Source organism: Dipteris shenzhenensis, chromosome 20, assembly GCF_047967505.1.
Source record: "Dipteris shenzhenensis isolate YYH24624 ecotype China chromosome 20, Dip_SZ_1.0, whole genome shotgun sequence".
In the NCBI taxonomy this organism is placed as follows: Eukaryota; Viridiplantae; Streptophyta; class Polypodiopsida; order Gleicheniales; family Dipteridaceae; genus Dipteris; species Dipteris shenzhenensis.
This window is the reverse complement of record NC_141615.1, coordinates 12,454,404-12,469,163: the sequence shown is the minus strand read 5'-3', so window position 1 is coordinate 12,469,163 and position 14,760 is coordinate 12,454,404. Positions and strand designations below refer to the sequence as shown.

The window sequence follows — 14,760 nt, the reverse complement described above, 5'->3', positions numbered from 1 at the left end:
GTTGCATATGTCATCTCTCTCACCCATCTGCACATGGATATCTTTGATGTCGTTCATAGGTGGAGAGGGATTTGCGAGTTCAATCCATCCTTTGAAACTCTCCCAGAGATTGGGACAATTTTGTAGGAGGATTCCGATGGGAATTGACACAGGGCAACTCAGGATGCTAGAGAGTGCGGCTCCTTCAATTGATGTGGCAGGACATTATGTTGTGGAGTCTATTGTTGGAACAGAGGCTCGAGTACAATATCAATACTTTGTGGGGCCAAGTCATGGATTGGGTCTTGAGCTTGTTTCTTAGCTTCAAATTGAGCTTGTTTCTCAGCCTCAAATTGAGCTTGTTCCTTTTGTAACCATTGTTGAAGTGCCTGAAAACGAGCCTTCTCCACCTCTGCATTTGGATATGGAGCTTCTTTTATTTGAGGCTCAGGAGTTGATCTGGATGATCTCGGCTGCTCATTGCTTGGAGGAGGTGGAGGCATTGTGCTTTCTTTTTAAGAAGTCACTTTGGTTGGATTGGAATGTTAGGGTCCTTGGTGGCCTCTTTCTGTTGGCGTGTAATTACATTTACAGGTTGTGATATTACACTTGCTGAACCTAGACTTTGATGGTCCACCCCAATGATGCCGATTGGGACATCAGGCTTAACCTCTGTTTGTTGTGGGACTTTATTTTTCATGGGACAATCCATACAAGCATGTCCTATGCCACAAACTCTGCAAAGTGGTTGGAAAGTAGCGGGGCTACCACAATGAGGGCACTTTGCAATTCGGTGATTTTCTCCACAACCATAGCACTTGATTGGTGCTCGATATGTGTTGGGACACACTTGATTTGCATAAATTGGTATAAGTCCCTCTGCACCTTCTACATAGTACACTAGGTACTCTATTTCATACTCAAATGACGAGTCTACTTCCTCGGCTTGTAATTGATGTATTGAAACTGCCTGAGGAGCTCGATTTGGTGCTCTTGGATATGGTCATGGATTTGGATTCCCGAGTAGTTGTGGAACTTGTATCCGAATGGGAACATGATTTAGCCTTGGATCTGGGGGCGCTTGTGCAAGTGCCGGTTGCCTGTACACTGGCATGGGTGCCACTTGGTATTGTTGAGATCGAGGCGGGTTGTTGCGCATCTTGAAGATGCAACTGTTTTCATCATGGCTGTCGATGACGCAGATATGGCACCATAACCTTGGTGGTGGATTTGCTTGTGCAGTGATCCTGGCTCTTAGGACCGGGCACTCATTTGCTGTATGATTGGCCATGCAGTGTGGACAACTGACATTTGCTCACCATGGATATGCCTGAGTTGGTGGCTGAGACAAGTGAAGTTTTTTTTCCATGGCCTGCATCATGTCTTCTTTCAGCTTCATGGTCATGGCCTCTAGGCGATCTTCATTTGATGTTTTGGTAGTGGACTTTGATTTGCCCTTTTTCGAGCGCTTATCTCCGTGCACTAGATCTATCATCATCACTACCACAGTGTCAGAGTTGGTCATGCCATCCTTGATGTCAATGGCTGCCACATGAGTAGCACTGAACATTTCATAGCTGCTTATCTTTTTCATATCCTTTCGGATTTTCTTTCTTAGTCCTGTAATGAACCAGGCCGTGAGGTACTTTGCATCTGGGCATGGGTCACATTTGGCGATTAATCTTTTCATCTTGCCCATGTACGTGTGTAAATCTTCTCGACGGCCTTGTTCGATCTTGCTTAGTTGGAGAGTGGGATCATCTTGTAGCCTCTCCGTTTGAAAGCATCTTTTAAATTCTATTTGAAGTAGGTCCCATGTGGCGTGCTCTTCCACTAGAAGGTCTAGGTACCATTTAGACACTTCATTAGTTAAGGCCATGGAAACCAAGCCACCTTGGTTTCATGGGATTGATCTCCACCAGCTCGACATGCGGCATCAAAATGCTAGAGGAATCGGGTTGGATCTCTCCTCCCATTATATTTGGGAAGTTTCAGTTGTCCCAAGGGATGCCTGTCTTGAGTGTTATTATTTCTTCGATTAAAAAAATTGTCAGCCTCTGCATCGAGGTCGATATCCCCATCATTGTCTCGACGGCGTCCAGCCATGTTGTGGCATGGAGGAGTTAAAGGGAGTGATTGAATTTCAAGGGGGGATTCGAGGTAGAGGATTGTTGGGGGCGATGGTTGCAGTAGAGTTGTATGTGGATTTGGCGAGCATTGGAGTCGGAGGCATTGGCCGGAACATAGTTGGATGCACATTGGGCGAGATTTGCAAAGGGTGTCTTTGCTGCAAGTGCGGGTGTTGATGTTGTTTTGTTTGGAGGGTTAGAGTTGTGTTAGTGTTATGGGGACTGTCATGGTAGTAATGTGCTGAAGATTGTCCTACGTGTGTAAGGAAATGTGATGGTACAGATGGATCGTCAATCGGAGGTCACGGTGTAAAGATACGAGCGAATTTGTGCGAAACAAGGCCCGCACAGGGGCACAAACGAGCGAGTGCTAGGGATGCCAAAATGGTGTGCAATGGGTTAGAAAAATGCCCCGTAGCATGGTGTTTCCGTGTGTGAAATTTTGGTTCAAACGGGGTTCAGTTTGGGTCCCAAACGGAAGCGATACGAAGTGTTAAAGTAGGGGTAAAATTGGCCTTGGGGGGGGGCTTGGTCTTAAGGTTGGTGTGAATGGACTTTAAATCCAACTGAGGGGTTTGAACCAATAATATTCCAGTTAGTCTAACTAGCCTATAACCCTAACTGTGCATTAAAACTGAGGACAGTTAGATAAACTAACCACAGTTAGTTGACCTAACGTAACTGTCTAATTAGGCTAACTAACTAGAAGTTAAACTAATCTAATTGTGTCTAAATAACCTACAGTTAAACTAACTAGACTAGTTTAATCTAACCTAAGTTAGAGCTAACTTGACCTAGGTATAAACTAACCTAGCTAGGGTAAGTCTTAGGGTCAAGTTAGGTTAGGTTAGGTTAGTTTTTTAAATAAAAATTTTAATAATTAATAATTAATTAATTTTAAAAAATGCGGGGGGGTCGTCGCGCTGCGGCCGACGGGAGGGGGGTGGGGGGGGGCATGGGGAGGGAGGTGTGGAGTGGAGCGGAGGGGAGGGGGGCTGGTGAGGCGAGGCGGGCGATGAGGAGTGGAGGGGAGGTGTGGAGTGGAGGGGAGGGAGGTGGAGAAGGCGGGTGGTCAGGCGAGGCGGGTAGTGAGGAGGGCGCGATGAGGGGCGGGGCGAGCCTAACGTGGAAGCGGGGTGAGCGTTGCGTCGACTTGGGCAGTTTTGCGAGCGCCGTCGCGGGTGGGCACTGTGCGGGCTGTCGGTGCAGCAAGCCCAAGCCAAGGGCTTAAGAGCCCTTGAGAGTTAGAAAGGGCCTTAGGCCCTTAGACTAGGGAGAGGGGAGGGTAGAGAGAGAGAGGGAGAGAGATAGAGAGAAAGAAGAGGGAGGGGGGAGAAGAGAGAGAGAGAGAGAGAGAGAGAGAGAGAGAGAGAGAGAGAGAGGGGGGGGGTAGAGAGAGAGAGAGAAGAGGGAGGGGGAGGAAAAGAGAGAGAGAGAGAGAGAGAGAGAGAGAGAGAGAGAGAAAGAGGGGGGTTGGAGATGGGGGGTGTGGGGGTGGAGATGGGATGGGGGGAGGGAAAGGGGGGGGAAAGAATGGAGGGAGGGGGGGGGGTGGTGGAGGGGGAGATGGAGGAGGGGGAGTGGTGGTAGAGATAGAGGAGGGGGGGTGGGGGGGAAAAAAAAAGGGGGGGGGGGAAAGTGGAGGGGATGGTGGTGGAGGGGGGAATGGTGGAGGAGGGGTGGTGGTGGAGATGGAGGAGGGGGGGTGGGGGGGAAAAAAAAGGGGAGGGGGGAAGTGGAGGGGGGAATGGTGGAGGGGGAGGGGAAAAAAGAAAAAACTTGACGGACAGAAAACTTTGACAGAAATCCAAAGGGAGGAAGAGATGGTCACTTGAACACTCTCCGAGTCTTTCTCGATGTAACTGGATTGTTGAGGACCAATGGACGGTGGGTGGATGGCTAGGTTATCATTGCGAGATGGGCTCGAAGTAACTTATCATGTGAGGATGGGAGTAGGGTGGTGGTTGATGGTGAGGGAGAAGTGTCTTGCGTAGGGCTCAGAATGGGGAAGAGGATGGAGGCAAGATGTGAAAGAAAAAGTATGAGAGGGATGGGTGCTCTTTTATAGGGAAGGAGGGGGGACTGTGGATTTAGTCAAACATATGTGTACCTTTGAATTTGTCCATGTTTGACTAGGAGGTGGTTTTAATTTTTCTTTTCGGTTATGGCATTTAGTACCTTTAATCATCGATTGCCCATAACTTTTGGTGGTTGTGTTAGAATGTGCTTTCGTAAAAAGGAGAAATGTTCAGAATTTCAAGCTCTACACTCTGACAACCATCACATGGTATGATTTATTCCTTAAGGTGCTGTTTTTCTAGAAAACATGCATCCTAAACTGGTAGCGAAGAGTTTCAGCTAGGAATTATTTTTTTATTTTTTACTTGAGTTGGAAAAATTTTAGCTCTCCTAGCTCTTGAGTGATATGTTCATGAAAGTTCGAAGTAGTTTGTTTTTTACACATACCTGTGTGTGTTTACTCGTTACTTAAGACGTTAGTCTCCCCGGTAGCGGCGCCAAATGTTGGTTCTTTCCCATGGCTTCGGTAGGAAGAGCAAGGTTTTCTCAATATGCAGGGTTCCGAGGCTTTTTGTCACCTACAGATATATTGAGGTTGTTGTTTGTAGTATACATGTAGCTTAGGACCTCAAGTCGTGTTCCGACAAGAGGCGTAGGCTTAAGTGTGGTAAGCAAACATAGTGCATGCATGTGTAAAAGGAACGTGTATCATCATGGTTGAGGTAATGAAGGCTTTCGTCTTCATTCGGGGTTGCAGGGTTTAGGAGGATTTTAAGGGTTAGAAGGAGGCTCCAGAGTTTAGAAAGAAGTTCCAAGGTTTAGAAGAGGTTCCAGGGTTAGGAGTTCCAAGGTTTAGAGAGAGGTTCCAAGGTTTAGAAGAGGTTCCAAGGTTCAGGGTAGAGTACATGGTGGAGAACTCGTCTCCCTTGTAGATCATGGAGGTTAAGGGTTGAGGAACTAAGGGTTTAGGGGAAGCATGGAAGTGGGAGAGGAAGAAGGTGTAAGAGCATGGGGCAAAGAAGAGAGGAGGAGGAGGAGGAGAAGAAGGAGGAGGAGGAGCAGGAGGAGGAGGAGGGAGGAGGGAGGAGGAGAAGGAAGGAGGAGGAAGGAGGAGGGAGGAGGAGGAGGAGAAGGGAGGAGGAGGAGGGAGGAGAAGGAAGGAGGAGGAGGGAGGAGGAGAAGGAGAGGATGGGTTGCAAGGTTGGAGGAGAGGGGAGGAGTTGCAAGGTTAGGACATGCTTTTGGACGTGGAGTGCAAGGAAGCATGGACACTTGAGACAATTGCTTAGAATACCAAAGTAGAACTGAACACAATGCCCCACAAAGAGTGTGGGCTTCATTCCATTATGGGGTATTTATACAAGTTGGAGAGCTTCTCTCTCTGCATGTAGGAATTGTAAGACATTCTCTCTCTACATGTAGAACTTGCATCAAGGATGTTTTTATCGAAGCCATGCTTATATATTAATATAAAATCTTAGCGAAAGTTTACAAGCTCATTTTTTTAAGTTTCACAATATCGATAGAATTTAGTGCTTTTTTATATATTTTCTTTTGATTTTGAAGAGAAAAATGTAAATCCTGACAAAACTTTAAATTTTTTTACATAAAGTTTCAAATCCTGGCGAATGTTTCGAACATATATTTTTATTAGGGCATACTAACTTTCGACACCAATATAAAATTTTAGCTTCTCAATGAAACTAACTTGAAAAAATCATCCATGACTTGCATATAGAAGTTGCATGTCCGAGTTGCAAGTTACATGTAGGAGTTTCATGTTGCATGTAGAACTCACATGTAGAACATGCATGTAGGAATCGCATGTAGGAGTTGCATATAGAACTTGCATGTAGGAGTTGCAAGTAGGACTTGCATGTAGAACTCGCATGTAGGAGTTGCATGTAGGAATCGTATATAGAACTTGCATGTAGAACATGCAAGTTGGATTTCTAAGAGGGATTATTTCTAGCCTTATGCAAGTACAAGCAGAGCTTTGCCGCTACTCTACACACACATCCTGTTCCACCTAAGTCCATGTTGGCACAGAGACAACAGAGCCATAAGGAAAGAGTCCTCAAGGTCTTCAATCCATCCTTAAGTGCTTCCCCTAAAAGCTCCTTCCCTTCAAAGTCTTTAATTTTAAAACTCTTAAGGACTCTATTCTTAGATTGATTGTTTTTTACAAATGAAGATAGTTCTTATAGCGATTATAAAATGAAGATAGTTCTTATAGCGATTATAACTTAATAAGTCAACTTTGGAAAATTTTCCATAATTTCAAAGTAAAAGAGTGATAGATTCCTTATTATATTATTATAGAGAATCTCCCTTTTCCAAAAACTTATGCATGAAAAGGATCTTGTAGCTACTCTAGTAGCTATGGGTGAAGCCTAGTAATGTCCTATAAGTATTGTTGCTCGCCTTTAGTTTGAGTTTCTCTTTTGGTAGGAAACAACAATACAACTTTAAATCTCCACTAAAGACGGGCTCCCCGACCCCCAATATTGATGATCAAGGTCTATCTACTCGACTAAAGTAAAGCTTCCGTAGCCATAATGAACTTCTTTTGAACCTCCCTTTAAGGAGTAACATCATCATCAATGAGAAGGACTCCAATTCCATTGTCATAATGCATATTCCAGTATCACGAATAAGGTGAGCATAAAACAAATAAACCATAAAATCCCATCCTTCTCAAGCTTCTCGGAGGATCCAGATTAGAGGACGTATTGGTTCGAGCTCAATATGAGATACTAGTTCATATTTGTATATGAACTTGAGGGGGTATGGGTTAGGGAACTTGACTGGGTAAGGGGTCAGGGAAATTTTTCTAGCATTGAACAATCTTCATGTACTGCACCATGCTAGCTTTTGAGCCCATCTCATTAGCTTGAGAGGGGATCCATGCCCTCTCCATGGCCAAGATGATCTCATAGTGAGCAAGATCGACTTTCACTATATTTTCCTACTGTCATAACATTTTTTTTTCGCACGGTCATTACAATCATAAAAGGAATCAAATCATGAAATCCCTAGTTCTAATACCAATTGTAATGTTCTCTAAACTTCAAAGCTACTTTATGAGTAATAAGATCACTCTTACTAGGTTGCAAAAGGTAGGTCTCATGTATGAAGTCTATTGTTTTAAAACCCTTTTTTGCAAACATCCCCACAAATTAGCTCAAGAGCAATACAATGTGAATATGTGAGTATTAGCTAAGAGGAACCTTTGATAAAGGGATGCATATTTTGGGTACTTTATATGTGCTCCTATGTTGATAAGAATAGTCTCCAGCTTGCTTACAAACAAGAAAGTGTTTCATTATTAAGCTAATGCCAAGTTAGAAATAAAATTTAGGATTGAATTATCTGAAGTGAAGAATTTGAACTTGTTTTTCAAAGGTGCTAAAAGTTCGCATATGCTAAAATCAACTATTTGACTTGCCATTATGAGCTAGCATGTTGTCTTCTTCAAGTTTGTCTTAAGAAGCATGGGTGCCTAGTGGTTAAAAATGGCATCATTTACAAACAATGGGATGAAATTTAAGATGTTTTAAAGATATTGAGTTTGACACTGCAATCATTTAGTGATTGCCTCTTGTCTCTTGCTGATTGCAATGTCGAACTCAATATCTTGTCTCCTACTACTTTAGGATATTTGCCAAGCAACCCTCAACTCCACAAACATAACAAGATATAGTATGAGGTTATTGCTTGCCTATTCATGAGTTTAGAATACTCATCTCTATCATTCCGTTCACATATTCTCCACATCTCACACTTACTCTCTTCGTGCATTACCCCTTCTTGAGATGGACGGTTTATTAACCAAACCATACTATTAGAGCCCTTGTTACACATATCCCATCAAGTTGCCTTTTAAGGACTTTCTTAAGGAGTCCATAAACTTAAAGACAATCCATAAATCTCTCTCTCTCTCTCTCTCTCTCTCTCTCTCTCTATCCATCTATCTATCTATCTCAACCCTCCCAACCCCACCCCAATATTTGAATGAATATATTTCATGTTGTGGCATAAAGTCTTATAGAGTCTCACCTAACCTCAATAAGGCATGTCCTTAAAGGGGAAAGAAGAAGCATGAATTGATTAATACAATTCCAATTAAAGAAATACATGCACAACTTTGTATACTTTCATTGAGTAAAATAAGCATATTATATGCATGTGGCGTGCTCCCTCTCTCTGTTCAACTTTCTCATGATACCAAAGCCTAAGATGAACAAGCACTAGAGAGTTAGATCCATGAGTGCTATAAGGTTCTAGACCCATGATACATCGCTTTTACCCTATATTTATGCCCTTCCATAACTTAAGGATATTTGATTTCATATTTACATCTTATGAGAAATAGGTAGAGTCCTAGTAAAAAACATAATTATCCTGGCCTAACATAGTATTGTCCATGCTTAGTCTGTAAGGGTAATTTAAAGTACAAGTGAGAGGCTCTTTGAAGGAGGACGATAGAACCCAATTTGCCCAAAACCTACAAGAACTTCCTATACCCATGCCATAAAACCCATACCTAATTTGCTTTCCACAAAGGCACCAACTAGTGCACGATTGATTGATTTCTCATGTGTTGGGCGAACTATAGCGCACATGTCCACCAAGCCTCCAAACTTAAATGTAAAGCTGTTAAGCCTTCAAAGCCAAAAGGCAAAAGGCCATGTACGCAAGCACAATCACGAAACCTCTTTAGTCATGTAGGCAAGCAAAGCCGCAAGAGCCGAGTCCCAAAGGTTCTTATACAGGAGACTCAAGTAACGATTCTCAAAGATGCAATTGGCTTGATAGATCAAGTTCATATTATGATCTACCTACAACAATACAAATTCTAAGGCCACCAAGTAGTGAACAATCCTTAAGTACTCAAAAGACCTACTTGTGGCAACAAAGTTAGAGGAAAAAAGGATTTATCCAAGGCTTAAAGTGAAGCTAGCTTAATGGAGTCGCATCTAACATAATTGACTTAGACAAGATAATTAGGTCTTCTAGGACACATTGGAAAATCTGCTGAACCAAGTGGTCATCCTCCAACATTAGAGTTTTGCAGCATTTTTGAGCTTGCATCCACACATACTTGAGCATCCATTTATACAAACGTCTTCGTTCTAAGTTTTTGTCAACACTCCGGAGGTGAAGGGAAAACTCAGCCATGACACAGGCTAGCACTAAAGGAGAAGGTTAATAAAAAAAGTAGTCCACTTACTCTTCATTGAAGCTACAGCTGCTTGTGATAACTATACGAGCATTTCTGATGTGAGTGCTTGATCCCATGCTTTTCTTGAGCTTTGGCTAGTAAGCACCCTCCATATCACCTTCCAGATTGAAATCACCTTTTATACGTAAGAGTACCTGTGTTCAAGGAGAGAAGCAACAGCAATCCATCCAAACATTGATAAAATAGAAATTTTTAGTTCCCAACAATGTGGAGCAAGTGCTCCGCTGAAAATAAACTCCCAAATGTTCAAGTATGTGACATGATCAGTCATAGTCCACACTTTATGAGCAGAATTGACTTGGAGCCTTGGCAGCTTAGCTAATGTTCTGTAACTATTTGCCAAAAGGGTGGAGTATTAGACTGTGTCCCGAGTAATACACAATGATGTCAAAGATACATGAGTAAAAAAGATTGCCCTTGCAGCATTAACACACACTTTCATGTCACTGATATGAATTACTATATCGATCTTTCCTGCAATGCTTCACCGAACATTGAAACATCAGAACATTACAATGTCCTGAGATGTTATAAAATATCAAATTTGGCAGCTTATCTATCAATGGGGCAATCAAGAACTTATATGTCATGAAGATCATGTAAGGTCTAATATATTTCAGCATCAACAAATTTGCAGAAAAAGTTTGTAGAGTTGAGAATGAAAGATGACAGTGCCAAAAAAGAAGAAGATAAGAAGCTCACTAATGTGAAACATGAAATTATATCACACATCATGTTGTGCAAAAATATGGTGGTGCATAAAAAAGGTGAGACTTTAGGCTGTAATTGCCATCTCTGCTACCACAACCCATCCTCTGGCTGCCTACTCAGACTCTTCCTATGAGAAGGGAACAAATGACAATGTTGTTGCATCACTGATACCACAGTACTAACCTCTCCAAGTCCTGAGGGGCATTCTATGCTGTGTAGCAACTAATGCCTATTTAGCTATATGCTTCGCATATTGCACAAATGAGCAATCATCATTCAGGTGAAAGCAGGATCACATGATTTGAAATAGAGACCAGACCGTGTCAATGTGCAAATGAAAGGTAAACAAAATATTCCCCTTTTTCCACAACTCTACCAGGCAAGGACTTTTTTGGGTTTCAAGCCCAAAATCATTGAGAAAAATTATGCTTACCACGCGATCATTGCTTCTGCAACAACAAAATTACCCTGAAAGCACCCAACTTGGGACCTTCGATCTAAATCACTTATGACATAGTTCTCTTCTGATCATGATTCTTGCAGAGAACTATACATGTGGTGCCTAAATTCACAGGCACAGTGCTGCCTTAGCGTTTTTAATCAACGTTTCCTGTACTGTGCTCCTTATGGGCCTTAGGTATAACAACAGCAAGAATCACGAGTGTGCCATAAATAACTAGAAGCAAGCCTATACTGTTCACAAACATTGCCTCCAGACTGTATCGACCAATTACCTTACCTCCGATTAAGAAGGTAAGTTTTTCTAGCAAACCTGTCTCAGCTGTTACCAGCGCCAAGCAGTAAATAAACAATCCTAGAAAAACATGCCAAGGTAGCATAGCAATTCGAGTCTTTCCAGCAGCACCAGGATACCAATATATAGCATATCCCATAATCCACTGCAACACAGTATGAATTCACATAAAAAGTAGGTAATGGAAGGATACTCTTCGCATGTGACAAAACTGTTGAAATTTGGCATACCTGGAAAGCAAAAATAATGACCGTTCCAAGGCCAAGCCATGAGTGCAAACTATAGAAATCATCAATGCCCTTCATATTGTGAAACTTATAGGCTGCCCATATACCAAGAACAGCCATCACAAGAGCTATCCCTTGGACTGTCAGATGAACAGCTTTCTTGTACCTTTTGGTGCCAGGCACACCCTTGAAAACCAAAATTGCTGGATATAGAATATCAATATAGGTTAGGGAAGACCGTTAATGGCACGTTTTGCATGAGGGAAACAGTATACTTTTTTTTTGCAAAGAATGAGGGAAACTGTATACTTGCACTAAATAAAACCGCTACCTTCACTTGCAAGGACGATAAAGCCGACAAGCATTAACACTGGATGGACCTGTATAGAAACATAAATCTAATCAGGTTGCCTGTAAGCATATAGTAAATTACACAAAACTTTACAGACCTCGAAATAAAATATCACAAGCTTCTATGCTTTCTAAAAAGGTCGAGTACAGAGGTTAACATATTCCTTAATATAACACTTTAAGAAAACAGATACCTTGCCACTATGAGCACTCAAAGACATGGAAATTCTAATAGAGCCAAGAGAAATGTAACGGGAAAACATATTTTTAAAATAAGTTAAATCTAAAGAACTAAAAGAGACAACCTTGACATGCAGGATATAGAAAAGATACCCGAGGTTTCGAGACTAAGGAAGAACCAAATTTCCAGGATGCAAATGAGACTATGAGTTAACAATTTCGTGGAAACTGACGCTAACATATGATGACGATGCGAATTTTCAAAGAAAAGACAAGGACACCAAAAGCATAATGGCAGAGGCAAGCAAAGAAGACGAGCGTCACATTGAAGATGAGGTCGTTGTCGTCAGCGATGCTCTGATTGTGAGCGATAAGAGGGAGGCCACCACGAAATCGGAGGACCCAAGCGAGGACGAAGATGGAGCAGGCGAAGCCGAGGCAGTGAGCGAGGAGCAGGGGAAAGTCGAGGGAGGGACGCCAAGGGGGCATTGGAACTCTGCTACTACTACGGGAGGAATTGTTGGTGGAGCGCGATTCCACATGAAGGCGATGAAGGTTGGGGCGCATTGCATCTGTATCTCTGTCTCTCTGTCTCTCTGTTTCTGTCTCTGTCTCTCCCTCCCCTCCTTCCCTTCCGTTACCACCTCTGTCGAGAATCTCTCTCTTTTGGGCGATCTCCCAGCTACACGTCTCTCCCCCTCCCGCGCTCTCTCTCTCTTTTGGGCGATCTCCGCCTCTCTCTCTCTCTCTCTCTCTCTCTCTCCCTCCCTCTCTCCCCCTCTCTGTCGTTCGCTCCCGTCCTCTTTTTGTTTTGGGCGATCTTAGAAACGTCTCTCTCTTTCTCCCACGAGAAAGTTCTCCCTGGCTCCGAACGTCCAATTAATTATCTCTCTCTCTCGCTTTCGCTTTTCATTCCAGTTCAAGAACCTGCGAGCAGCAGACGATAGAGCTACAGCCTCTCTCTGTCTCTCTGTCTCGCTTGCTGATTAGGTGTGTGTCCTGCGTTGTGCGAGTAAACAGTTCTCTAATCACAATCGCCGGGACTTGTTCTAAGATTGGCGAGATTTGTGGGCTCCAACATTTTCGCCTGAGTGTACATCGTTTTCTTCGGCATGGATCCAAAATTTCAAGGACAGAAAGGGAAATGTTATTTGTGTTAAGGGACTTCAAATGTGGGGAAGAAGCGAAATTGATGAAATTGATTTCGCGGCCCTTTTTCCTTCGCCCGCCACGTGGTTTTTCTGGATTCGTCCTCCGCCAACATTTGTGCTCTCGGCCTCTACGGAATGCACTACATGCGGTCGTAGAAGTTTGCATGCCCTCAAAAAAGGCTTCCATTTCTCTCGTTTGCCTTGCTGATGGTTGAGTGGCTTCCAAGACTTCCTCTAGCTCTCCAAGCAGCAAGGGGTGTTGGTCAGACCAATACTTAAGCAATCCTCAACACACTTAGACTGGCATCAAAGCACGGGCCAGAAACAGCTTATGCTCTTCCTTCAAAGGAAGGGCAAACCCATTCATAATGCTTCGTAGAATTTCCAAAAGTTCAACAATGCCATTGTGCTTCGCTACTTTTGCATCGGTTTCTTAAGAGACTAAATAACACTGCATCCGGAGTCCTTCGTGACATGTGCATGCATGCGTGATCCAACGACTCTACCCTTCACAATCGTCACGTATGTGAATGGTGTCTCCCTGTTGCGTGAGAGCTTCGTATCAATGACCTTCGTTACCGTGACTTGTAGGTTGAAATTCCGTTTGTGTGACTGTACGTTCAATTTAGAAGTGGAGCTTTGGAATTCTTATGTGCTAAGTCGTTTTTGGTAGCAACCAAGCGTCACAGGACAGACTGATACGCAACAGGACGACCGAGGTAGAGGCCCTCGGATCGCAAACAAGATTACGGTGTGGGCTTGGCCATTACACAGCTTCTCCACCTCCGGGGCTTTTAGACGCGCGATCCTTGATGGTAACTTGTGACTCCAATCTCACCGGAGATCTGTTAAGGCTGCTCAATTTACGTACCTTTTTTATCGCAAGGTTTATCCTGAGGTCGTATTTCGATAGGCGTAATCTGCTAGAACACGATTTGGTGTGATTAGTGTTCATGCTTCGTTTGTGTGTCAAGCATTTGTATAGGAGAGGTTGTGTTGGTTGGTGTTCCATTCAGCATACATCATGATGTCCATCCGTCTCCAGTTAGCAACATGCAAAACTCCAACATCTGGGTAACAACAATGTTGTATTGTTGATTATTTGCAGAGTATACTCCACTGTGAGAGTCGTCTGGGGGGCAAGTTCAAAAGGGCCCTGCGACCAAAGGAACTTCTTTGAAGGTTTTCCAGGAGGACGTGGACATACTTCGTGGCGAAGGCATCTTTGACGATAAATTTTGGCAAGGGTGTTTGCTCATTTTTTCGTGTTGGACTATGTGGGATTTGGTTTGTGTTGATTGTGCCCTATGTGCATGCAATTCTCAAGGTTCTCACCTTTGCCTACTGCGAAAGAGATTGGGGAGTGCTCAAAGTCTCATCTGGACTGATACGAAGTTAAAATCATTCTATGTTGCTGTGTCATCTGCATGCTCGGTTGCCTTCCAAAATCAGGATTTTCTCATTGATTAAAACAAACATATGCACTTACTGGCTTTGCTGGCTTCCATTGGTTATAGGTGGAATTTCCCTTGCAAAAATGTGGATAGTCAGTTGTATCAATTGGATCTCTTGCTCTCTATGTCGATCTCGATTGCTACAAGTTAGGTCAATTTCCCATCCATGGTTTCGAAGGCTTGTTTGCTTTGGGCTTGCGAATGAATTTGTTGAACATGCCTACCTCTGAGCCTGAAGTCCACAAGGAATCGTGGAAACAAGACTAACAACACATCGCGCCCTTGTAGATGCCAACGTTATGTTTCACGGATGGTTCCAGAACAAAAAGAACACTGCCTTTTATACGTGGACTATGTCTTTGTTTTATGTTGGATGCTTTTGGAAATATTTTGTACTGTATCCACAAAGGACCGAGACCGTGTCGCTAGAAGGATCAAGAGAGGCATGGGAAGACCTACAATCCAGAGAGGCATGGGCAGAGCTCTTTCTTTCCGAATACAGAGAGCCTGACACTGGCTTATAAAAGCTGCTTCACAAGTCCCGTTTTTGCTTGCTGTGT

General features: G+C 43.2%; 1 protein-coding gene across 1 annotated transcript; it reads right to left on the bottom strand.

Moving 5' to 3' along the window:
* Positions 1-9,667: 9,667 nt before the first annotated feature.
* On the bottom strand, positions 9,668-12,673 carry LOC147889297 (transmembrane ascorbate ferrireductase 2-like). Its single transcript, XM_087391553.1, has 4 exons — positions 11,920-12,673; positions 11,396-11,444; positions 11,068-11,267; positions 9,668-10,982 (listed from the first exon to the last, which is right to left on the bottom strand). The coding sequence occupies exons 1-4, from the start codon at positions 12,160-12,162 to the stop codon at positions 10,680-10,682; spliced, it is 795 nt and encodes a 264-aa protein (XP_087247679.1). The 5' UTR covers positions 12,163-12,673; the 3' UTR covers positions 9,668-10,679.
* Between the last annotated feature and the right edge of the window lie 2,087 nt (positions 12,674-14,760).

What these genes read in the sequence shown, in the direction of transcription:
- LOC147889297 (XM_087391553.1), bottom strand. Translation starts at nt 12,162, where the DNA reads ATGCGCCCCAACCTTCATCGCCTTCATGTGGAATCGCGCTCCACCAAC. An exon ending in ACAACGACCTCATCTTCAAT is followed by an intron (nt 11,445 to 11,919) that starts GTGACGCTCGTC and finishes GTTTCTATACAG; the next exon opens with GTCCATCCAGTGTTAATGCT. An exon ending in TCATTATTTTTGCTTTCCAG is followed by an intron (nt 10,983 to 11,067) that starts GTATGCCAAATT and finishes ACTGTGTTGCAG; the next exon opens with TGGATTATGGGATATGCTAT.